The sequence below is a fragment of the Equus caballus genome, chromosome 5 (genome assembly GCF_041296265.1).
Source record: "Equus caballus isolate H_3958 breed thoroughbred chromosome 5, TB-T2T, whole genome shotgun sequence".
In the NCBI taxonomy this organism is placed as follows: Eukaryota; Metazoa; Chordata; class Mammalia; order Perissodactyla; family Equidae; genus Equus; species Equus caballus.
In genome coordinates this window covers 3,393,539-3,417,652 of record NC_091688.1, presented here as the reverse complement: position 1 = coordinate 3,417,652, position 24,114 = coordinate 3,393,539, and the positions used below count along the sequence as shown (strand labels likewise).

Here is a 24,114-nt window from a genome sequence, read left to right as displayed (position 1 = left end):
ATCAGCTATTTAATTATCTAATGGTCAGTGAACTCATCAGTGAGTGTAACTGCTTGCAGTATACAATGATACTATACAGTATCAAATACAAATTAGGTTTTTACTCTGTTCCAGGGAAAACATGTACTATAGTAAAAAAACACAATAAAATAATGTGATATAGATAATAATAAAATAGAAAATTAATTCAACTGTCACATAACAAAATAAAATAAACAAGCAAAGTCATATTTTTAAAATTATTAATGGACAAAGACTTTTCTGAGTCAGATTTGGTGGCAAGAGAGGGAAATGGGGGTGCGTAGTCACTCTTGCTGGTGGGAGAAGGTGAGTGAGAACCGGTGAGAGCCAGAGAGTGAAACAGCAATTGCCAGATATTTCCCACACGTCCCCCCGCGGAACTGGGCAACGTCCTCTCCTCCATCCACTGTTGGCGCTGGAAGTAGACAGACAACGGCTCCAGGAGACACACACAGACAGAATGGGCACCTGGCTGGGTTTCCTTTGCTTACAATTATACAGCTTCTGCTAACATGAGACATGGCTGGCAATTCAATCTTTTTGAAATGATACACCTTCTTCCCTTCCTCATAAGGCAGTGGCAATTATTTTTCCATATGTTCCAAAATTTATTTTAAATTTTTGTTATAAAATATCCAGGTTCCTTCCCTTCTTCTCACTCAAACCCTCAACGAGCAGCAGGTTGAACAAATTCCTCTCTTGTAAATTCTTCTAACGTGGCTTTCCTAAGCCTCCTTGGCTCACCCACATTCCAAACAATATCTTCCACTTTCTTAGAGAATACTTCAGGTGAATAATTTGGAGATGGTAGTTATAACACACAAGGCATGTAGACAGTGAGAGCAGATGGTGATGCGATCTCATTCACAGAGTGTCCGAGGCACCAGTGGGGTTTGTGCTACACCCTCATACTCCGAACCAAAAAGGGGAGAATCAATATTTGTTACAGTGGGTTGTTGACTTCCTGTTGAATTTCAGTTGTTTTGTACACAGTGGTAGCAAATATTTTATTTGTGAGAATTCAGATAGTAAGAGATACCAGAACAGGAACAGAACCCAATGGGAGGTGGAAAACTAAACAGCTCACTGTAAAAATATTAAGGTAATTGTGTTAGGGTCAGCAAAAAGCAACCTGTTCCCAGGGTCCGATAAAGGGAAATGAGAGGTTTGAGTAGGGAAAGAGAGAGAGACTAGAACAGCACGTCGACAGAGAGCCACAGAGAAAAGGCAACTGCAGAAGAGGCCGTGTGTGCTCTGCCCTGGAGGTTCCTGCAAGCAGCCCCATAGTGCCGTGGGCTACCAGTGTCTCTGCCTGATGGTCTTCGGGAGCCTGCTCAGCTGGCCCGCAGTGTGAGTCAGACGTGGTTGGGAGTCAATGCTCCTGGAGCGAGTCTTCACCACCGAGAGGAGGGATTGGTGGATAAATAACCCGGGTCCTCATCCTTGGAAGGGCAACTCAGAATTGTGTTCTACACGCTCTCAGAGGGCGATCAGCATGATTATCTGTTATCAACAGCAATGACCTCCTCAATAAATCTCCCTGTTTAGGCTCTCCTTCCTTCCCCATCTTACTACCCCACTCAATCACAGTGCTTTCTGGGACCACCTTCCAAAGAAACTAGTTACCCATAAATCTTTCTTTCAGGGGAAACCCAAAATAAACATCAACCAAAAGGAATTCCTGGTAGCAGGAGCAGGCAAAATGGCTTTTAAGCCCATGGGCAGATACCTTCCACGTTAAGTGGGTTTTTCTAACAGTTTGAGCCCCTCTGTTATCGCTACAGTTCAGTGAAAGCTTACTGTACACCATTGCTTCATTGGAAGATGTTTGGGGAAATCAAACAAAAGAGGCCAATGCTCCCCATAGAATTCCACACACAAAAGATAGACGAGACGACCAAAGGAGCTGAGACATGAATGAGAGAGAGATTTCAGAGGGTGCAAGAGTTGGAGGAAGTGGTGAGTAGGAGGAATAAAAGCCTCCAGAATGACCTGAGATGTAAATGTGAACGATATGGGGTTTCTCCTCATGTGTGGGATAGTTGCTCAAGCCATTTTACTTTGTCATTAAGGAAAATGGGGACCAATCAGATGGAGGACTTGGAATACACAGATGGCTGCCATGTGGGCTTCACATTCATCAGTCCTTCAGAGTTCATTCTGTCAGGATGGAATAAGTGGGTCAGAAACAAACATAAATCTCCTTCGTGTGAGGCAAAAGTCAAGAAGTAGCATTAGTGAGGCCAAGGCCAAGTGCAGGGGGGTTTAGAAGGTGGCATGACTCCCTCCAAATGGGGGAATGTGGATAAGGCTTTCAGGGTGCGTTGACATTTAATCCAAATAGGGAGGACCAGAGTGATTTGCACACATGGAATAAAGGCAGTCCAGGGGAATGTATTGGTGTGAACCCAAGCCCATATTTCCAAGGCCCCTCGAGTAAAATAAATGTATTAACTTTATGTAATGGGTTTGTTTAGGGACCTCATTTCACAGAGTCGTAAGGACCACAAAGACAAAACTTTTTGATATGTAAATTTTTAATAGAAAAAAATGAGCACTTTGTGTCCAGGAAAGCAAAAACATGTCACGAGATGATCAATAATTCTACGAAGCACTAATCGATAATTCTAATCTCAAAGCATTAAACATTAACCAATTATCCTTTCTAGATATTTATTACCAGGAGTGATGGCACAAAAGAGATGGTAAAGTGGATAAACTGAAGTGATCTATATTGTGTTGAAGGCAGCAAGGTACATTTTTCTCCCTCTTCTGGGAAAAATTACTCTTGCACCTCCGGAGTACATTTCTCTTCCTTCTCTAATTTTTTTTCTAGTTGTTTGATCTCCAGAGACAGCTTATACAGCTCCAGGGCCGTTCTCACATCCTCCGGCTTTGGGAGACACTGCATGATTTTTCTGCCTGCGAGCACTTGCTCACAGCCTTCAGCGATCTCCTGAAAGAGACACAGTGGTGAGCGCAGTTGAGAGAGTTCTCTCTAAATCACGAAGTGGTGGGGGGGGAGGCGGTTGCATTCTGACAATGGCAGGACTAGGGGATCAGGGTCAAGACCAACCCCAGGACTGGAGGGTGAGCAGGAAAACCAGAAAACACTTTGGGGCCCACCATAGTCTTCCCCAGAGGGATACAGATCTGTTCTGAGACAGCTTCCCAGAAGGCCTCTATGGGGACAGAGGCTATTTCTGCTGACCCCCCAGAAACAGAACACAGTATATCATATAGTTTAGAAAAAGTGAAGTTAGGAGTCAGTAGTCCCAAGTCTCTGAGACTCTCCTCTCCCTAAGGGGCTCAGTTTTTCCTGTTCTCAAGTGAGAGCTGGAAAACTTACCACTCCTAACTCATCGGAACACTTCACGGCAAAAAAAGAGAGTTCCTCTGAGTGACTCAGAAATGAACCCTGACAAGTCAGATCTCACCACTGCTGGTGCCCATAGTGCTTTGGGAGCACCAGTTTTAGGGTCTGATAGCACAGGAACTTGCTCGAATTGTGCCACTTACCCACTCACACATGGGCACCTCGGGGTACCAGGTGCTGTTCTCTGAGCAAGTGATACTTTGGAGACCAACCAAACGATAGTGAGGGTCACACTGGATGGTGACATTTTCAGGTGTAATATACTGATCCTTAACCACAGACAGCCGTCCATGCTCTATCTGTGGTTTCGGACACAGAGCTACAATGGAAACACAGTTTTAAGTAATCTGCAAATCTACGAAAAAAGACACGATGACAGGCTAGGATTATAAGAATGAACTGTACTGGGTGCTGCTAATTGTTTTATCTTTTTTTTTTTATTTTGATAACAATAATATTAGTTAACATTTTTATTGCGCATTGGCTATGCATCAGATTTAGATTAAGCATTTTATGTGACCATCTCATTCAAGTCTCATTCAGCTCTAGAAAGTGAGTACTGTTATTATTTCCATTTTATTTGGGGGAAAGTAGAGATACAGACAGGTTAAGAAATTTGTCCAAGGTCAAGGTCATAATATTTATAAATAAAAATGACAGGATATAAGAAGGGCATGTGACCTCAGATTCTGAGCTATCAAAGCAACTATCCCTCATAGCTTGATCCCTGCAAGACACTAGGCATGAAATTTTCCCTCTTGCCTATTATTCTCCTGCATGCAATGGAGACGATGGTGGCAAATCACCCCCGGAGTTGCTGATGGCAAGGTGATATTAAAGCTGCGTGCATATAGAAATCAAATCCGATCTTGCCTTCTCCTGGTCCTGCAACAGCCTGGCAAACTAGAAGTCCCCCACTACACACCTACCTCAGGGTAAGTGGTGCCCCGCCTAAGGCTCTGATGGATAAACCTCATTTTATCATGTTTGGAATTAGCCCATGAGAGCCTACATTCATGCTAGAGTAAGCTTCCATGAAAACTTTGCTCAGGCCACAGTTACACTCAGATAAGATGTACTACCTATAGAATATTTCTGGAGATATACAAGAAACTGGGAAGGGGGGTGCCTCAAGGAGGCTGAATTTTGTGACTGGGAAAAAGAAGAAGGGGAGAGATTATTGCGTCCGTATGCTCTTTATACTTTTTGCATTGGGTACCATCTGAATATAGTGATTATTTAAAATAAATCAAATCAAATCAAATGTTTTCCTGCTGCCTCTGGCAGAGAAGAAACCTTACTCGGAATTCTTTCATGACAGTTCCACCTACTTAGCCATGAGCTGAAAATGGAGCTGAAGTTACCTTTACATTGAGGAGCTGGAGATGACCAGCCTGAAGAATTGCAGGAGAGCCTGGCCTGTCCAACCAGAGAGTATCCTTCATCACATTCGTACAGAACCTCATTTGTCCAAAAACCATTAACTTCTTTATAATGTCCGTGGTCAATGGTCGCAGGAAAAATGCAATCTTGATGGTGAGACATAAAAGTGAGAGAGCATGAGCTTGTGGAGTGTACATAATAACACATCCCAGAATCTGTGTGGTTTGTAGGAGGCTTCATTCTGTCCTGTCCTCTTCTCTGCCCTTAGGATCACTTAGCCAAATGTAAGACCTGTGCTGCCCTCCTGTAAGCCTCGGGCTGAGGAACCATCATGGCCTCCCTAGTAGACCACTTGGTGGTCATTTCCATTATCTTCAAAAGCATAAATGGAATAGACAAAATTGGTTATTGGCCTAATCTCCATATTGGGTCCTTGGCCTACAGGTTAAGAGTTATCATATCCAGGAAGGCCAAGTAGGAGCCATGGATACTGCCCACATCCCTCCCCCTTGAAGCAAAGAAAGTAAATTTAAAGACTGTATCATGTACCAAGGAGTAGGGGAAAAGGGGGAAATTAGTGCAACTCTTAAAGAACAAAAGATGCAGCAGTGGTCATCCCCATCATATTCTCATTTACTTCATCAGTCTGTCTACTGCAAAAATTAGGATTGTGGAGAATTATAATAGACTGTTGAAAACTCAACAAGATTTGAGCCCTTATTGTAACTATTGCATCATATGTGGTATCTTTGCTAGAACAGATAAATGTATCTTCAGGAAAACGAGGCCACTGATTTAGCAGAGGCCTTCTTCTCCATCCTTATCGGAAAAGAACGTAAAAAACAGTTTGCATACTTATGGGAGGGTCAAGATCATATATTTGCAGTTTTAACCCTGGGCTATGATAACTCACCTGTCCCTGTCATAATAGAATATAAAGATACCAGGACCATCTTGGACATCCACAGAATATCATATTGATCCAGTATATCACTGGCATTATATTAATTCTACTGAATGAGGAAGAAGAAGCTAGCATGATGTGAGAGCATAGAAAAAAAAATATGTGTATACTGGTCTCTGCCCTAGTTCCTGGCCTAAAGCTCCCAAAACTGTTATAAATTCCCAAGTGTTGAGAGCACTGGGAGTATCTTTTGTTCTCTTGAGGTAACTCTGGGTGGGCTCCTGGATGGGGGTTGGTCCCTGGAAAGAACAAGCCATCATTAGAAGCTTGGAATTTTCAATCCCACCTCACCTCCATCCTCCAGAGAGGGGAGAGGGGCTAGAAACAGAGTTAATCATTGATCATGCCTAATGAGGAAGTCTCCGTAAATCCCAATAGTTTAGAGAGCTTCCAGGTTAGTGATCACATCCACCTGCCAGGAGAGCGATGCAACCCTACTGCCCGGGGACAGAAGCTCCTGCACTAGGGACGCTCCTGGAGGCCTCACTCTACGTATCTTTTCATCTGGCTGTTCATCTGTGTCCTTTATCATAACCTTTAATAAACTGGTAAACATAAGCAAGTGTTTCCCTGAGTTCTATGAGCGCTGTAGCAAATTAATAGAACCTGAGAAGGGGTTGTGGGAACCTCGGATTTTAGCTAAGTTGGACAGAAGTTGTGGGTGACATGGGGACCTACTGCTTGTGCCTGGCATCTGAAGCAGGGGGCAGTCTTTTGGGACTGAGCCCTTAATCTGTGGGATCTGATACTGTCTGTAGCTAGATAGTGTCAGATTGAGTGAAATTTAGGACACCCAGTTGGTGTTGTGGAGAATTCCTTGGTGTGAGGGAAAAAACCTCACATATTTGGTCACTGGAAATGTTGTGAGTGCTCTGTGTGAGCAGTAAAGGGAACACGCAGGAGAAACATAGGGCACGGGGGGAAAGACTGGGTTTTTCCAACACACAGGATTATGCTCCAGAGTAGAGAGGGTAAAGATTCAGGCATTTGCCACAACAGTAAAATTTTTAGAGGTTCCAGGCTCAGAGCTTGCTAGGCTATCCCATCCAAACAAAAGTCAAATTATTGTAAATTGTACATCCGATCACAAAGAAGAAAGCATAGGAACCTAGACTTTTAGTCTGATATATTGCTATTTTTCAAACTTCTTAAAATCTTTCGTTTTTCCAGATTTAAAGAAATCTTTACTCCTTGGTAAGATACCTTTGTGAACAAAGATGAAGCATTTACTTTTTCTCTCTATCTGGCCCTTTCAAAATTCAGAAACTCTCATTTATATAAATAACCAAGTGAAGTTTTAATACAAATAAATTAGTTTTGCTGTGACTAACTTTGGTAAAAAAAAAAAAATAAGAGTAATTATAGAGAGAAGAATTATGTTTGCACCTTTATAGATATTAGATTCTAGTCTTGATAATGGTCTTTGAGTTTTTGTTATATACCTGTAGACTAGACTCCCTTGACCTAAGGTGTTGCCTTTGGTCTCACTGACTGTTTGCAGTACCCACTTTGGAAAACATAAACTCCCTCTACACAAGACAATCACTGCAGACCAGTGTCTATTGGTACACAAGCTTCTGCTGATCCCTTGTTGTCCTATGCCAGAATGACCACCAACTGTAAGTCTTTAATGTCTTGTGCTTGAGTCTATAATCAACAGGTAAAAGAAGCTTTCCTGGATTCCAACTTAGAGGATCCTGTTGGTCACAGTCTAGAGCCTGGTGACTGGGTATTCTGGAAGCATCATCATCAGAAGACAGCCCTCGAGCCCCACTGGAAAGGACTATACCAAGTGCTCCTGACCACTGACTCTGCCAGAGAACTAGAAGGCACTGAAACTTGGATATATATCTTACAGCCAAAAAAGGCTCCACCTGACCTCTAGCCCTGTACAAATCCTGGAGACCTTGAAATCAAATTGACTAGGAAGAGGAGCAGCTGACATCGGATGTTGACAGCTTTCCCAAGATTTGGGACCAGGCCAGTATGTACGCACACAGAGCTCTAACCGTATCACTTATCCTCCCCATGATAGAACTACTCCGTCACCTTGATAAATTTATTGAGCCACATGATAATAACTCAATATTCTTGCTAAGAAAGACCTACTTAGCTAGCTGATGGTTTCAGAATATCACGTAATGACCTCCTTTATGATTATTATTGGAATTCTGCTTTCTGTACTTGTATTTAAACTTCTGCTGCTGCTACTCACCCAGATCTTCTCCAGAGCTTCTACAGACGCCAAGGTTATGATCTCTTACCATATTGGAATCATAGATAAGGCTTCAGGTAACCAGATGAAATTCCCAGGTGAGGAAGCTGCCTGAGAGTCACTTCCTGACCGCCTCCTTTTTGCTCAAATGTGGCCTAACCCTTATGCCACTGACTCCTTGGAATAACCATCAGAAAAAAAAGAAGAAAGATTTCCCCTAGACGTGGGACATGACTTCCTGGGACAGGTCCGTCCCAGCGACGTGGGGCTAAACAAATCTGTGGTTGATCAGTGATGCTTTCAGGGGGAGATCTCAATCAAACGGTCTTTGAAATGTGAAACAAAACCGTCACTTACGTCTGAGAGCTTTAAAATGGACCCAGGAGGCCATTAAGGAAATGAGTCTTATGTACATCTTCACTGGGCAGTACATGAACTTCTTAACTGAGTCGAGATACGGATATTCTGAGAACACTGCAAGAAATCTGCAGCTTGTCACAGTGACAAACTTTGGCCTCCCTCTATCTAGCCTTGGCAATCAATTATATTTAGCCAAGAGTAGCTTTCCACAGCCAACCCCAATTAACATTCCTTGTAATACAAACCTCCCCCTTTTGCCTTTAAAAGCCCCTACCTCTTCCTCCCTAGTGGGATAGTATTTGGGTTGCCAACTAAATCTGTGTACCCCACATTGCATGATCCCAATTAAAGGCCTCTCTGCCTCTCATTTTGGCTCTTTATTTTTAGGTTAACAGTGGCATGGATGGGGGATAAGCGTGGGCCCAACAGCATGGATTCCCACTCACCAAGGCTGCTGTCGCTGAGTCTCCGTTCTGCCAGCAACAGTGCTAAGTCCCTGATGCGATACCATCTCTTAAGACGACCAAAAAGCCCCTTGGTAGCACATTGACTATATAGGAGCTTCTTCCACTTGGAAGGAACAGCTATCTATTTTGACAGAAATAAACAACTATCCAGGTATAGGTTGGCCTTTCCTGCCTGCAGGACTTCAGTCAGCACTGCTATCTAAAGGATTATAGACTGTTTACACAATTGGCATGGGATCCCACTGCATGGACTGGAAGACCCACTCTCAGCAAAAAACATGTGGCCCTGGGACCACGGCCATGGAATGCACTACTCATATTTACAGACTGCATCAGCCAGTACCTACAGACCTGTTAGAACACTGCAGTGGCCTGTTAAAGGCATAGTTGAAGCGCCAGTTGAGAGGCAATACTTTACGATGATGAGATTTTATAATATTACTGTACATTTTCTTCCAGCACACAGTAGTCACTTTAAATCAGAGATTGGCCTTTATACAGTATTTAGCCTCTAATATAATAAAACAAAATGCATGGGTCCAGGAACCAAGAGATGCAAGCATGAGTGGCCCTACTTACCATCACTCTAAGTGACCTACTTGGGGAAATTGTGCTTCTCATCCCTGAAACTCTGGGATCTGCAGATTGAAAAGTCCTGGTTGGCAAAGCGGGAACACTTCCACCAGAAGGACATGAAAAGAATCCCATTGATTTCTAGGCTGCAACTAGTGCCTGACCCCTTTGGGATTCCTTTGGGCTCCCTCTTGCCCATAAGGCAAGAAGAGGAATCCCTATCCTGGCAGGGGTGATTGTTCCAGATCATCAATTGATAAGGCTATGGAAAAACAATGATAGAAGGGAGGATTGTGTTTAGCATGTAAGTGCTCTTGGTGAGGGAGAGGTAGGTATTTCAGTTGGGAAGAGTGTGAAGGAGGGCTTGGAAGCAGCGGAAGAAATGGAGCAAGTTCAGAAAGGCAGGTCCCAGTAACCTGGCCGCGTCTTGTACTGCAGGTTAAGGCATATGGACCAGAAGGAAGGGAAGAATAGAGAATAAACACCAGGAAACAGAAGGCAATAATTCAAAAGTCTAGCTGATCTATTAGATGTGGCCTATTTTCACTGACTCAGAAGAGAGAAGAAAGCCAGGAAGGTCTAGAGAATGCGGATAACCAATGGAGGAAAAAAGAGAAAGCTGGATGGGGCATGGGGGAGGGGAGGGTGCACGGTGAACGAAGTTACCCACTCCAAGAATCGTGCAGGGTGTACGAATTCTTTTACCTAATTTGAAACCTTCCCTTAATAATCTCCATCACTTTGATATGAAGAAACTTCTAAAATAAGATAATTCCATAAGCTCTCACCGTCACATACTGGTGTTTTGGGATGCCATGTGCCATCTTTTAGGCAAGTAGCGGAAAACTCTTTTTTCTTAAAACATGAATATGTAATTTTTTCTCCGGAGGAATAGACACAGCTGCTGGTGGAAGCTCTTCTTCTCTGACTAAAAATTTCACCGTTCTTCAGCTCTGGTACTGGGCAACATACCTCTAAAAAGTAAAAAGTGAGGCTAATGGTTAGTAAAACCACCCTGAGGCGGCTCCTATGGCTACACTCTCATTTCACCTTTGGAAGAGCTCCCCACTAAGAAAAGACTGGGGAAAGAGGAAAGGGAACCCGAGCCCCTGGAGTCTGCTCTCCTGTCCCTGACAAGCTAAAGATTCCAACCAGTCATCTCCCACCAGCTAAATATTTTCATCTGGAGTCTCCAAAATGAGAAGTTGGGTCAAACAGGTATGAAAATGTAAATTTTCAATATTCAAGAGCAATGACAACATCCATCTCCTTATGGCTTCTTTCGGGTTATGTCATCATTAAGTTCTCTAATAACTTGCACTTGCCCAGTTACAAGAGGAAGAATGTTCTCAAAAGTTTATATCCACCTGATAGCTAATACATAGAAGTAAATTTAAATTATTGCTTATGGCCAGGATTTTTCTTTTTTGATGCCAAATTTAAGAAAAATAACTATTCAAATTCATTCATTTTTAATGCAGTAAAAGCTGATATAGGGATATAATTTTTGTTCATTAGTAGAAATACTTTCAGATAGAACTTGATACTGTTCGATGTAAGAGAAAACACCAGAAGAATAAAATGCTCTGCTCTCTGTATCAGGAGCTTGATCGGCACTACAGTAGGGTCTCTCAGGCACACTCAAATACTCTCAGTGCTCAGTTGTTTATGAATTATAATAAAAATATTCAACATTCCTATGGTTTCTAAATTGTATCAATAATATTTGTGTAACGCTTTACATAGAAAACACTTTAACATATTTAAGTCATGAGTCCAAATTCATATTTAATTAGATTTTATGATAACTTGGATAAATACCATTTCACTTCTACTTTTTAAATGGTTAAAAATATCCTCAACTAAATAATTAAATCAATAAGACCATAGTGGGTAAAATACATAATTTAAAAGTAGGTTTTTACGTCTGTATAATCATTCATTTATATTTTAAAAATTAGTGTATTAATTACATATCATTGTTTTTTATTTGTTAAAGAGGATTCTCAAAGGCTTGCATTTATCAATATATTTAAGTGGTAGCAATAATTTTTGTTAAATATATTTTTAATTCAGTCATTTTGTTAAAACCATTCATTCTATTTCCCCAAAATGAGTCTGAATAACTGCAATTAAACTTTAAGTCCTAAGGTGAAATGAACAATCTTTCAATAGGTTGATCTAAACTACCGTTTTTCATTATTTGTGCATTTTGCATGTTTTTCAAATTCCAATCTGTAGAATAAAGTTCCCTATATTCTGGGCCTCAGTGTGTTTACCTCAGAAATGGCAAGGTTCTGATAGATGTGTGGAAGGAAGCATTTTCTCCCGCTGTTGTCAATTCTACCAAGGCCCATAAAATCACATTTACCTAGGCCGGCCCAGTGACCAAGTGGTTCAGTTTGAGTGCTCTGCTTTTGTGGCCCAGGGTTTCGCCAGTTAGGATCCTGGGTGCGGACCTGGCACTGCTCATCAAGCCATGCTAAGGCACACAGCAGAGCCAGAAGGACCTACAACTAGAATATACAACTATGTACTGGGGGGCTTTGGGGAGAAGAAGAAGAAGAAAAAAAGAAGATGGGTAACAGAGGTTAGCTCAAGTGCCAATTTTTAAAAAAACTATTAAAAAAAATTGCATCCACCTGTCTCTAAGCCCCTTACTCATTCTCTTGAAAAGAGAAGGGGTCTTCTACCAGTGAGACTGGAGAAAGTCTCCTTTCTATCCTACTGAGGCAAGAATACTGAGTCAGGGGTCAGGATCTGTCTGCCAGAGGTAACTCAAGAGACCTAGCTCTTTCAGCTTGCAGACCCGTGGCTCAAGAGATATAAGACACAAGTCACCTTGCAGCCAATTGATCTCATGACTGTTTCACAGACTTTCTTTCTACCAAGGTCCCCAGAGTCTACACTGAGGAGGAGAGGGGTGTGATGGAGGTCTGACTCTGGCTATAGTTGAGCTGTATTCTCCATTCTACGTTTACCAGTAATGAAGCTCATACTTAATCTGCATAATGTTTGACTTCTGTGTCTACTTCTCACTTGATTCTGAACTGGGATAGGGAAAGGCTACAATTTCTTGGCTCCTGAAACTCCAAGACCTTTATGGTCCCTTCTGGCAATGAGTTCACTGTACCATTGAATTAATATAATTTTAAACTCATCTTGAGGGATAACATTATATTCACTTAAGGTAAAAATCCTAGTACATGCCAAACATTGAAAATACAAAAAGATTTGAAAAACAGAAACTCACCCTCACATTCCGTGTATGGAGTCCACCTGAAATCTTCCTGACAAATCACAGCCGTGGGTTTATCTGAAGCAGGTTTATAGCCAGTCAGGCAATGGTACTTCAACACAGTCCCAACATTATACACGTCCTCTTTTGTTGGCCTCTGATACCTGTATCGTTCCCAGAAGGCATTTGGGATGTCTGGTAAGTTGGTACAACCATCTGCTCAGAAATAAAGAACAAGAGAAAAGGACACTGTTACTAGCAATGCAACAGTGAGCCCGTCCTGTAACTGGGTGTCACGTGTTCATCCAGCCAGCAACCCGCCTGCGGTGGCTGATGAATCAGCCACACCAGAAAACACACACGAATGTTTGCCCAAATGTGTGCGGCATCAGAGAGGGTCTTACTAAGGGCACCACCAAGCGGTTTCTATGTGTTGTACCAACTATCCAAAATGTCAACTCTCCCTCCTCTTCATTGTACTTCAGAAAGTTTAGTTTCTGAATTGATGCATTAGCCTTGCTAGGTAGGTAGGCTGGAGGACTGCTGCAGACAAACAAATGTAGCTTTCTTGTTTCCTGATTGATTGGGGAAAATAAACAAAAGCTATTCCTCTTATCCAGATGACACCAGGAACTTTATCATTTAAGGGCTTCACAAGAACAAACCAAGGACCAAGTATCTTTTGAGCCTAGACCTTGCATCTTCTCCTCTTCACTCTCTCCTGGTTCCACCGGTTCATATGATATGGGAGTATAATACAAACATCTGCCAAGTTGGATGTTTACTCCATTTTATCTTCAGATGTTTAAAATGCTATATAGAGTAAGATTCTTTTTTAACAGTTTTATTGAGATACAAGTCACATAACATAAAATTCACCCACTTAAAATATACAATTCAGTAGTGTTTATTATATTCACAGAGTTGTGCAGCCATCACCACTATCCAATTTTACGATATTTTTACCAACCCCAAAAGAAACTCTGTACTCATTAGCAGTCACTCCCTATTCCCACCTGCCCCCAGGCCCTGGAAGCCACTAATCTACTTTCTCTATATATGAATTTGCCTATTCTGGACATTTCAAATAAGTGGAATTATGCAACATGTGTAACTGGCTTTTTCTTTTTTCTTCTTCTCCCCAAAGCCCTGCAATAGGCAGTTGTATAGTCCAGTTGTGGGTCCTTCTAGTTCTACTATGTGGGACGTTGCCTCAGCATGGCCTGATGAGCGGTGCTAGGTTCGCGCCCAGGACCTAAAAGAGCGAAACCTGGGGCTGCCAAGTGGAGCGCATGAACCCAGCCACTCCGCCACGGGGCCGGCCCCAGGCTTTTTTCACTGAATATGATGTTTTCAAGTTTCCTCCATGTTACAGCAGGTATCAATACCTCATTCATTTCTATCGCCAAATGATCTTCCATTGCATGGATATACCACTTTTTGTTTATCTGCTTTTTAGTTGGTGGGCATTTGGGTTGTTTGACTATTATGAATAATGCTGCTATGAACATTCACATGAAATTTTTTATGTGCGGACAACTGTGTTCATTTCTCTTGGATAGATACCTAGGAGGGTAATTCTTGGGTCCTATAGTAACTCTATGTTTAAACTTTTGAGGAAGTGCCAAAACACTTTTCCAAAATGGCTACACCATTTACATTCTCACCAGCAATGTATGAGGGTTCCAATTTTTCCACATCCTCACCAACATTTGTTATTGTCTATCTTTTTAATATAGCCATACGGATGGGTGTGAAGTGGTATCTTATTGTTGCTGGAAGACCACCTTGCAAGAAATACTAAAGGAGGTTCTTTAGGCTGAAAGCAAGTGACGTCAGATAGTAATTTGAATCCACACAGAAAAACAATGAGCATCAGCAATGGTAATTATTTAGGTAATTAAAAAGGCAGTATAATTGTATATTTCTTCTTTTCTCTCTTAATTACTTTAAACAGCAATTGCATAAAACAATATGTATATATTTGCATTATTAAGCCTATAACACATAAAAATGTGATATATTTGACAATAACAGCACAAAGGAGGTGGGTGGGAGCAAAGCTGTATTGGAGTATGGAAATAATACCAAGGGTAACTTGAAAGCACAGGAAGAAATGAAGAGAACCAGAAACGGTAAAAAGAAGATTAATATAATAAACTCTATAAATATATACTTGCTCTCTTTTCTTCTCTCAGCTACTTTAAAAGACATGAAATATAAAATCATATAAAACAATAGTTATAACAATTTATTGTTGGGCTTGTGACACATATAAATGTGAAATGTTTTGCTGGATTCTTGGCTGACTGCTTTTTCTTTCTGCACTTTGATTATGTCATCTCACTGCCTTCTTGCCTCCGTTGTTTCTGATGAGAAGTAAGATGTTAATCTTACTGGGTTTTCGTTGTACATGATGGTGTTGCTTTTCTCTTGCTGCTTTCGACATTTTCTCTCTATCCCTGGCTTTCAACATTTTGACTATGATGTCTCCTGGTGTGGATATTTTTGTATTTATCCAACTTTGAGTTTAGTGACCTTCTTGGATGTGTAAATTAATGTGTTTTTTGGTCAAATTTGGGAAGTTTTCATCCATTATTTCTTTGAATGTTTTTGCTGATACTTTCTTCTGTTGTCTATATTGAGGTGTCTAACAGTGTCCCACATTTCTCTGAGGCTCTATTCATTTTTCTTCATTCTTTTTTCTCTTTATACTTCAGATTGCATAATTTCAATCAATATATCTTCAAATTCACCAATTCTTTCTTCTGCCAGATCAAATCTACTGTTGAGCTCCTCTTGTGAATTTTTCTTTCACTTATTGTACTTTTCAACTCCAGAATTTCCACTTTTTTGTATGTAATTCCTATCTTTATTTATTCTCTATTTGATGAAGCATTGTCATAATATCATTCTTTAATTCTTTAAATACATTTTCTTTAGTTCTTTAAACATATTTATAAGCTGCTTTGAACTTATTTTCTGCTAAGTCCAACATCTGGGCCCCTTCAAAAGGCAATTTCTTTCTTTCTTTTTTTAAAGATTGGCACCTGAGCTAACAACTGTTGCCAATCTTCTTCTTCTTTTTCTCCCCAGAGCCCCCCAGTACATAGTTGTATATTCTAGTTGTGAGTGCCTCTGGTTGTGCTATATGGGACACCGCCTCAGCGTGGCCTGATGAGCTGGGCTGTGTCCACACCCAGGATCTGAACCAGTGAAAGCCTGGGCTGCCAAAGCGGAGCATGCAAACTTAACCACTGGGCCACGGGGCCAGCCCCTCAAAAGGCAATTTCTATTGTCAGATTTTCCTTTTTGTATGGGTCTTTCCTTCCTGTTTCTCTGCATGTCTGATAATTTTTTGTTGAAAGCTGGACATGTTAGATAATATCTTGTAGTAACTTAGGATGTTGATTCCCCTTCCTCACTCCAGGGTCTGTTGTTGTTGTTTCCTTGTTTGTTTGTTTAGTGACTTGACTGAACTAGTGCAGTTAAGTTTATTTCCCCAAAATTGTGCAGCCTCTAATGGTGCTTCCAAGAGAGCACAGCCTTGGGCATGCACACAGTCTTTCTACCACCAGGGATGACTATGGTTTTCTCTTTGTCTCTTTCCCGTTCAGCGTTAAGCTTTTGGCAGGTCTGCCTCTATTGTTGTTACATACAGCTGTTAGCCTCCACTAATTGTTAGCTGATTGCTCTTTTATTTTTGACAACTCCCTGGGGCATAAATTGCTTCACAACCTGATCCAATTAAAGTCAGGTCCCTTGGCAGGGCAGGGCCTCGATAGTCTTTGAGGCTTACTTCAAATCTCCCCTGACAGAACCTTTTGCCATGGATCAGGAGCTGGGGGAAATTGGGGAACTAATTCTTCACCAGCTGCCCCACCAGAATCCTCCTATGGTATCGGAGCTGTGGGAAGGAGAGAAGAGAGTGGAGGTAGGAACTGGTACTGCCACCTGGCTGTGCCCACCACCAAAACAGATATTTCACAGCCCAGAGCTTAGGCAAATGAGATTTGCCAATATTTCCTGGCTGTCAAATCTACGCATAATAGTTCTTCCTCTCTAGGAGGCTGGGGAAGATGGGAGATGCCACTTGGCTGCTGAGCCTACTGGAGCAGCCCTACTGCAACAGAGGGCTGTGCAGGAAAGGACTGAATTCTTCACCAGATGCCCCACTCGGATCTTCCTTGTATAATGGGAGTTGGGGTGGAGGAGCAGACACTAATATCTGGCTGACATCACCTGCAGCATGGAGCTATGGAAAATGCCATCGCAAGATTTTGACTGGCTGCCAAATCCACTCCAAATAGCTCTTCCACTCCAGGGAGCTGGGAGAGATGGGAATTGCCACTTGTGAGCCTACTGAAACAGTTCTCCCATAAGGCTGTTGGGAGCCGAGTACAAATCCTAGCTCTAATGTAATGGCTTCCCATTGTTTGTTCCAAGTCTCCATAGATTTTTTTTTTTAATAAATGCTTATCAATTTCTTGTAAGACCCTTGATCAATCCAGAGACTTTGCATGGTTTTCTTTGCTAATCTTGACAAGTTTAATAGATGCCTCTCTAGGAGAGAAGTTTCTCCAAGCTTTTTGCACCACTATTCCAGAAGTCCCCCCGGGTAAGGTTCTTGACATTTCATGAAGGTAAAAGTGAGAGCAAAGTCATTAGCGGCTTCCTCCTATTTCCAGTTGTGTGACCTTGGGCAAGTCACTTAACCTCTGTGAATGGGTTCTTCATCTGTAAAATGAGGATAATAATATTGCCCACAATTGCTGGAAGGATTCATTGAGTTAATCCTTGTTATGTACCTGCACTAGCACCAAGCTATCATTGCTACTATTAGCATTATTTTTAATGATCTGTGTGGGTTTATAATTTCAGAGTATTAGAATCACAGTTACTCCATACAACGCTTTTGCACAAGTTAGAAAAAGACTTTTTTTCCCTCAGGACATTTTACTATTTATCTTTCAAAATAATTATCATAATATAATGATTCTGTTAGAACAAAACAATTTTCTATCAACTATAGGAACATCGTTGACATAAATATACTAATCCAAAACGTCTACAATGTTAATGTCTCCTCTTTGGGTTGGAGTGCGCACAATTTGCACAACTGTATGGAGCAGACTTTCATGATGTTATGTGACTTTGCACAGCATACCATAATTATTCTTTTTTCCAAGGAAAAAAATAAGGGAAATTACTGATTTAAATTTAAGTTTTTACTATGATTCAAGTGGGCTTAGGCATACAAGTATGCCCCCACCAACATTTCTGGGTATCTTGAAACTCCTTCAGTCCATACTCACTGAGCTCACAAACAGGAGGAGGAGGGTCCCAGTTGTTATCAGCTTCACAGTGGATTAAACTGCTGCCTGTGAGGACATAACCCTTCTTGCAGTCCAACACAATAGCGTCTTTGTAAGTATAGAGGGGTCCAAATCCAGAGACAAAGATTCCATTTGGAACCTGTGGCTTATGACAGACAACATCTAAAGAAGCATAAGAAAGGACATCTCAGTTATAAAAGAGAAATGACAATAAGGATGTGACTATTGTTGGTATGGTTCCAAGGAAGACCTGATACAAGTATATACAAATAGATACAAAGAAAACATTTTAAAGCTTTATATATATATCCTTTCAGTTCCTAGGAACCTCAGCAATGTGAGGTCTCATCATGTTAGTCATTGTGGATAAAGTCCTACAACTTTCTTATCAAAAAGTCCCTAGCAACATAGATACAGAGATTGGTGGTTGCCAGAGGTGGGGGTGGGGGTGGCGGAAATGGGTGAAGGTGGTAAAAAGGTAGAAAATTCCATTTATAAAATAAATAAGTCATGGGGATATAAAGTACAGCATGGTGACTATAGTTAACAACATTGTACTGTATATTTGAAAGTTGCTAAAAGAGTAGATCTTAAAGGTTCTTATCACAAGAAAACAAATTTGTAACTATGTATGGTGATTGATGTTAACTAGACTTATTGTGGTGCTCATTTTGCAATATATACAAATATCGAATCATTATGTTGTGCACCTGAAACTAATATAATGTTATATGTCAATTATGTCTCAGTTTAAAAAATTCTAACAATATCTAACCCCCAAAGCCCGAATCTCAAAGCCTCCAAATCATCCCCTTATAAGGGTCTACTTTCCCAGATGATTTGAGTGGTGGGTCAGTGGCCAATGGTAATATGGCGGTCATGATGAAAAGGCAGCCAAGTCACCAGAGATCTGCGCCCTCACGAGCAAAGAGCAGACAAGAACAAACTGCCCCTCCCCTGGCAGTCAGTCCTCAAGCCCGATGAGTCCTGCTCTTTAATTCTGTTTCACTCTGTCGACTTCTCTGCAGGCCCACTGCCATGACTACAGTGGAAGCCACTTCACTGCCTGGCTGGATGGTTGCAACAGGTGTCTATGGAGTAAGTTTTTTCCCACCTCAAATTCTTGTCCACTCTGCAGCCAGAACTCTCTTTCTAAAATGCAGGACATTTACTTCCCTGATTAAAGCCTTTCGATGTCCACCCTCACCTTTGCTCTGAACTCCTGAGACTGACACACAAGGCCCTTCATAACCTGGCTCTGCTAACTTTCCAGCCTCAGTCTCTGCCGTCTCTACCTCTTGCAGTCTAGACTCCAGGCATTTGGAACTGCTTGCAGTATCAATGCGCTCTCAACTCCTGGTTAGATTGTGTGCTGTGATGAATCAGAATAGTGAATGATACTGAGTAGGCACTTAGTAGTGAAGGAAGATGCTTTAGATTGGCAAACTAACAATATCGCAATATACCTTCTGGCTTAATTACTATTTGCTTCATCCTGTTGACCTTCTGATGTTTAGCTGGTTCTGCTTGCCTTCTGGGCAATGTGTGGTTGATTGTTATAAGTGCTAACCAATATTTCCAGTTCTGCTTCCTGAACAGACAAAAGATGATATTCCCCACTTCCCTTAGAGTAGGTGGGGTCTCCACACTACTGGTCTTGGACAAAAGGCTGCAATGTAAAGTGATATGTGGTCACTTCCAGGCCAAAGCTTTTAAAAGCCAGGGCACGGTTTGCTTTCCTCTATTCCTCTACTGAAGAGACTGTGAAAGCACATTTTGATACACAGGTGCCACAGGATCAAAGCAACCTGAACTGCTGAGCCGGTTGCTAAACTAACGCCAGACTACAGCTTCCCCAGAGAGTCTCCTGGACATGCAGCAGACTCAGTATGTATTAGAGTCAACTTTTACTTGGGAAAGCCAGTGAGCTATTAGTGCTGCTTGTTACTATATACTGGTATAGCGTTATAAGTATCAGTTAACAAAATAAATGACCATACCATTGCAATAATTAGTTTGTCTTTGAATCATTCCATTTCCCCCAGTAAACTCACCTTCCTTTTTCTTTTAAACAAACAACTCAAACCAGAATTCATCACTGTGACTTACATTTACAAGTCGGAGGGCTTGGGCTCCAGACACCTATCGTTTTATTCTCCACTGTGCAGGAAATGGAGGCTTTGCCTATCATTGAGAAGTGAGGGTCACAGCTGTAGGTGACAGAAGAGCCATATGTGTAGACGTCTTCATCTCCACCACTGTGCTTCCCATTGCTGATGGCTGGAGGGGCCTCACACTTGGCAACTGGGATGAGTGAGTGAAGAGGAAGAAATGGTCAGGGAAGGCATCCTTGCAAATCTCACATTCATGAGGCAAATTCTAACGGAGGGCTCAAGAAGCAGCAAAGATTCACAGGAGTTTTATTACCTAACATGGTTTAGGTTTATAGTCAAGTCAGAAAAAAATCTTTACTTACTTACACATACTGGGAGAGGATCACTCCAGTCAACTCCCTTATCTTGGATGTCACAATAACTAGTGGTTGAGCCAATTAAGATATATCTGGATAAGATAAGTCAGAGATTTTAGTGGAATTCATCTTACTCTAAACATAAATTGGCAATGAGGTTTGGACAAATGGAATTTTTGTTCAACATTTAAAAATGAAAAAGTGCTCTCTTGATTGTTAATTACCATTTGGGCCAATTTGGAGTTAAACCTCATCACATCAAGGAGAAAGTCTAATTTGTTTATTTTTTCCTTTATTCATTCATTCATTTAAACCACAATATTAAGCTTTTTAGGATCAGAGACTTTAATGGAATTCTTCCTATCCTAAATTAAATTGGATAAAAGGATCTGAACAAATGTAATTGCAAGTCAATATTAAAAATGAAGCAATAATGTTTTCTCGGATACCGCTTTCCATTGAGGACTCCATTCAGTAAAATGTCATCACTGCAATGAGACGTGTGTTTGCACATCTATGCTTTTACTCTATTATCTATTATGGAGCGTCTGCTAGATCAGGCGTGGCGTTCATTCAGAGCTCAAGCAGGACAATGTAGGGGAAAGACTCGTTTGAGTGTGTGCTGCAGGTTTTTTGGATAAGCACCAGCTAGATTCTTGGCCCCCAAACCTCATGCCCTCTGGTTTTCAGCCTCCTTCTGACTTCCAGATGCTTGTCTTCTGTACACCATTAACTGCCTGTTCACGACCCTCACTTTTATTGCTCTTGACAAATCCTAAGCTTTCTTTAGTTTGTCTTACTGCACTCTATGTATTATGGTAACAGAGAAAACAAATGGCATTGTTAATATGATGTCAAATTGTACTGTCCCCGAGGAATGACCCTACCGTGTGATTGAGCACTAAGGCAAACACGCCCTTCAGCGATTTAAGAGCCCCAGAAATTTATTTAATAACTTAAAGAAAATGAATCATTTAATAAGATAAAATACAGAGAGAATTAAGCGTTTTTTTAATTTTGAAATTTCTTAAAAATTTAATTTTTTAACCTAGCCAAGAAAATAAATGAAAAGTATTGTTTTTGGTTATTCTGATAGGAACACCTTGGTGTTCCAACAGCACCTTAGTTGTGAATCTTCTCACTTTCCCTCTCAGAAACCACACACAATAAGGAAAACAAGATAAACATGAAAAAATCAAACAAAATGAAACAAGAAGAAGAAAGATTAGAGAAAAATGTCAGATATAAATGCTAAGCAAAGGAGAATCAACACCTAATTGGAGAACCTGAAGAAGGAACACAAAACAGAATAAAATAGCTATTTTAAATGTATTTTAAGTAACTGTTACAGAAATAAAATACTACTTTAATCTACACTTTAAAATTGCACATCACATAGCAGCAAAAAATTGAACCAAAATGGTCCACACCAAAACAGCTAAGAGTAGGATTACTAGATTTCAAAGATAAAGAATAATATCTTTGGACAGCCAAACAAAGACCAAGTCCCATCTAGGGACAAAAACTCCTGGCTGGTGCCAGAGTTCTGCACAGCAACACCTACCAACCAAAGGTGTGCAGCACTGTCAACGAGATGATCTGGAAGAGAAAAGATGAGCCAAGGACTTTCTATCCAGCCACATTATTTTTTAAGTATCAAGGTCCTGGATATTATTTGAACCTGCAAGAACTCAAGGAATAATTTTCACTTGGAGGTTTTTTTTCTTTTAAGAAATTACCAGAGGACAAATTACAGCCAACCAAGCAATGACAGGAAAACTTTAGCAAAAACAAAAACCTAACAAACAAAAAAGTGGTGGTGGGCATTGAATGTGGTGATCTAAGACAAAAAGAAAGGTGGGGCTAAGAGTGGCTGAAGGAAATACAAATGTTAATGAAATAAAAATATAGATGTTTGGCACTGCTCTGACAGTGCTGAAATGAAATAACTAGCAAAAAATAGGAGATGAGATCGAGAGTGGACAGGAAAACAAACTCTCCCACTCCCACATTGCAAGGGTTGGGAGTGGACTCAAGCTATAGACACATGTGAGTGTTTAATGTTAAATACAAAGTAAACACTGAGATTACACAAATGACATAAATTTACTCGTAGAAAAGACAGAGCAGGTGGGAAGGAGAAGAGAGGGTACAAGATAAGTTTCCTGTTGCTCATAACAAGGAACAAATTTAAACTGACTAGCGATAACGGGGAATAATGATATTATATAAATGTAAATGTATAAAGGTAACCACTAGAACCAAATTTTGAATATTTCTAAATATAAAATATATATATAAATAGCACATATATGCACATACACGTATGTGCTTATGTATGCATTGCTTAACAATGGGGATACATACATGAGGTGATTTCATCATAGTGCAAGCATCATAGAATGCACTTACACACACCTTGATGGTGTAGCCTACTACACACCTAGGCTGCATGGTACTAATCTCATGGGATCCCTGTCATAAATGCCGTCCACCACTGGCTGAAATGTCATTATGTGGCACATGGGGTACAAAAAGAGTTCCATTAAACTAAAGTTGCCAAATTTAGCAAATTAAAATACCTAGGATAAATGACCAGGGTGCCTAGTTAAACATGAATTTCAGGTAAACAACAAACCTTTTTTTTTCCTGAGGAAGATTGGCCCTGAGCTAGCACTTGTTGCCATCCTTCCTTTTTTTATTTCTGCTTAAGGAAGATTGTCACTGGGCTAATGTCTGTGCCTAACTTCCTCTATTTTATGTGGGATGCCACCACAGCATGGCTCGACTAGCAGTGCTAGGTCTGTGCCTGGGATCCAAACCTGCAAACCCTAGTCTGCTGAAGCAGAGCACGGGAACTTAACCACTACACCACTGGGCTGGCCCCCATCTTCCCTTTTTGGCTGCCTATCCTGCTGATTTCAGGCCACAGCACCAGACAAAGAAGAAACAGCCTCCTGTACACTGTTCAACCAGCTCCCACAACTGTATCAAGTCAGATCCCCATAATAAATCCCTTATCATATATATAGTGTATATATATATACACACACACACGTATATATATATATATACTATATACATATATACATATAGATACACACATATACTATATATATATAGTTGCTCAGAGTGAATCCTGACCAATACAACTGACATAGAAAAGAAAAAGAAATTAGGAATATAAAAATTAGAAAGTAGGAGGTAAAACAACCACTATTTACAGATGATATGATTGCAAACTGGGTAATCCCAAGAGAATTCAACTGAAAGACTATTATAAATAATAAAAGAATTCAAGAAGTTAGCTGAGATATCAAATTAACAAGCGGAAATCAATTATATATATATATCAGAACATATAATGGAAGAAAAGATACATTTTAAATAGCAAAAATGAAATGCCTAGGTTTAAACACTTCAAGAAATGCAAAATCTATTTGAAGACAACTTTGAAACACTCCTGAAGAAACAAGAGAAAAAGACTAAAACGAATGGCACAGAATATGCCATGGCAAAATGTGCCACTTGGGCATAAGGATTATTTCAAGGTAAATGCACTTGAAAAACAGCAGATGCAAGAAGGGCGCTCTGACCCCTCCTTTCCTTACTGAAAGCAGTAGTTCGAACTCCCATGTGAAAGATGCCCTTCCTTAGATCTGAGGGAGAGACACTCATCACCAGAGAGGGGGAGTTGAGACCAAGGGAAAT

The 24,114-nt window shown here is 40.8% G+C and overlaps 1 protein-coding gene across 32 annotated transcripts in view; it reads right to left on the bottom strand.

The window, feature by feature from the left end:
* Positions 1-2,540: 2,540 nt before the first annotated feature.
* The window catches only part of C4BPA (complement component 4 binding protein alpha), a 44,683-nt gene continuing 23,109 nt past the window's right edge, over positions 2,541-24,114 (bottom strand). For all 32 annotated transcript variants that reach the window (XM_070266625.1, XM_070266615.1, XM_005609620.4 and 29 more), the window contains 8 exons: positions 20,410-20,495; positions 20,043-20,237; positions 17,913-18,095; positions 12,613-12,813; positions 10,148-10,333; positions 4,762-4,926; positions 3,541-3,716; positions 2,541-2,977 (listed from right to left, as the gene is read on the bottom strand). In XM_070266625.1, the coding sequence (XP_070122726.1) occupies positions 2,804-2,977; positions 3,541-3,716; positions 4,762-4,926; positions 10,148-10,333; positions 12,613-12,813; positions 17,913-18,095; positions 20,043-20,237; positions 20,410-20,495 (1,366 nt within the window). In that variant the 3' untranslated portion in view covers positions 2,541-2,803. The remainder of the gene's footprint in view (positions 2,978-3,540; positions 3,717-4,761; positions 4,927-10,147; positions 10,334-12,612; positions 12,814-17,912; positions 18,096-20,042; positions 20,238-20,409; positions 20,496-24,114) is intronic.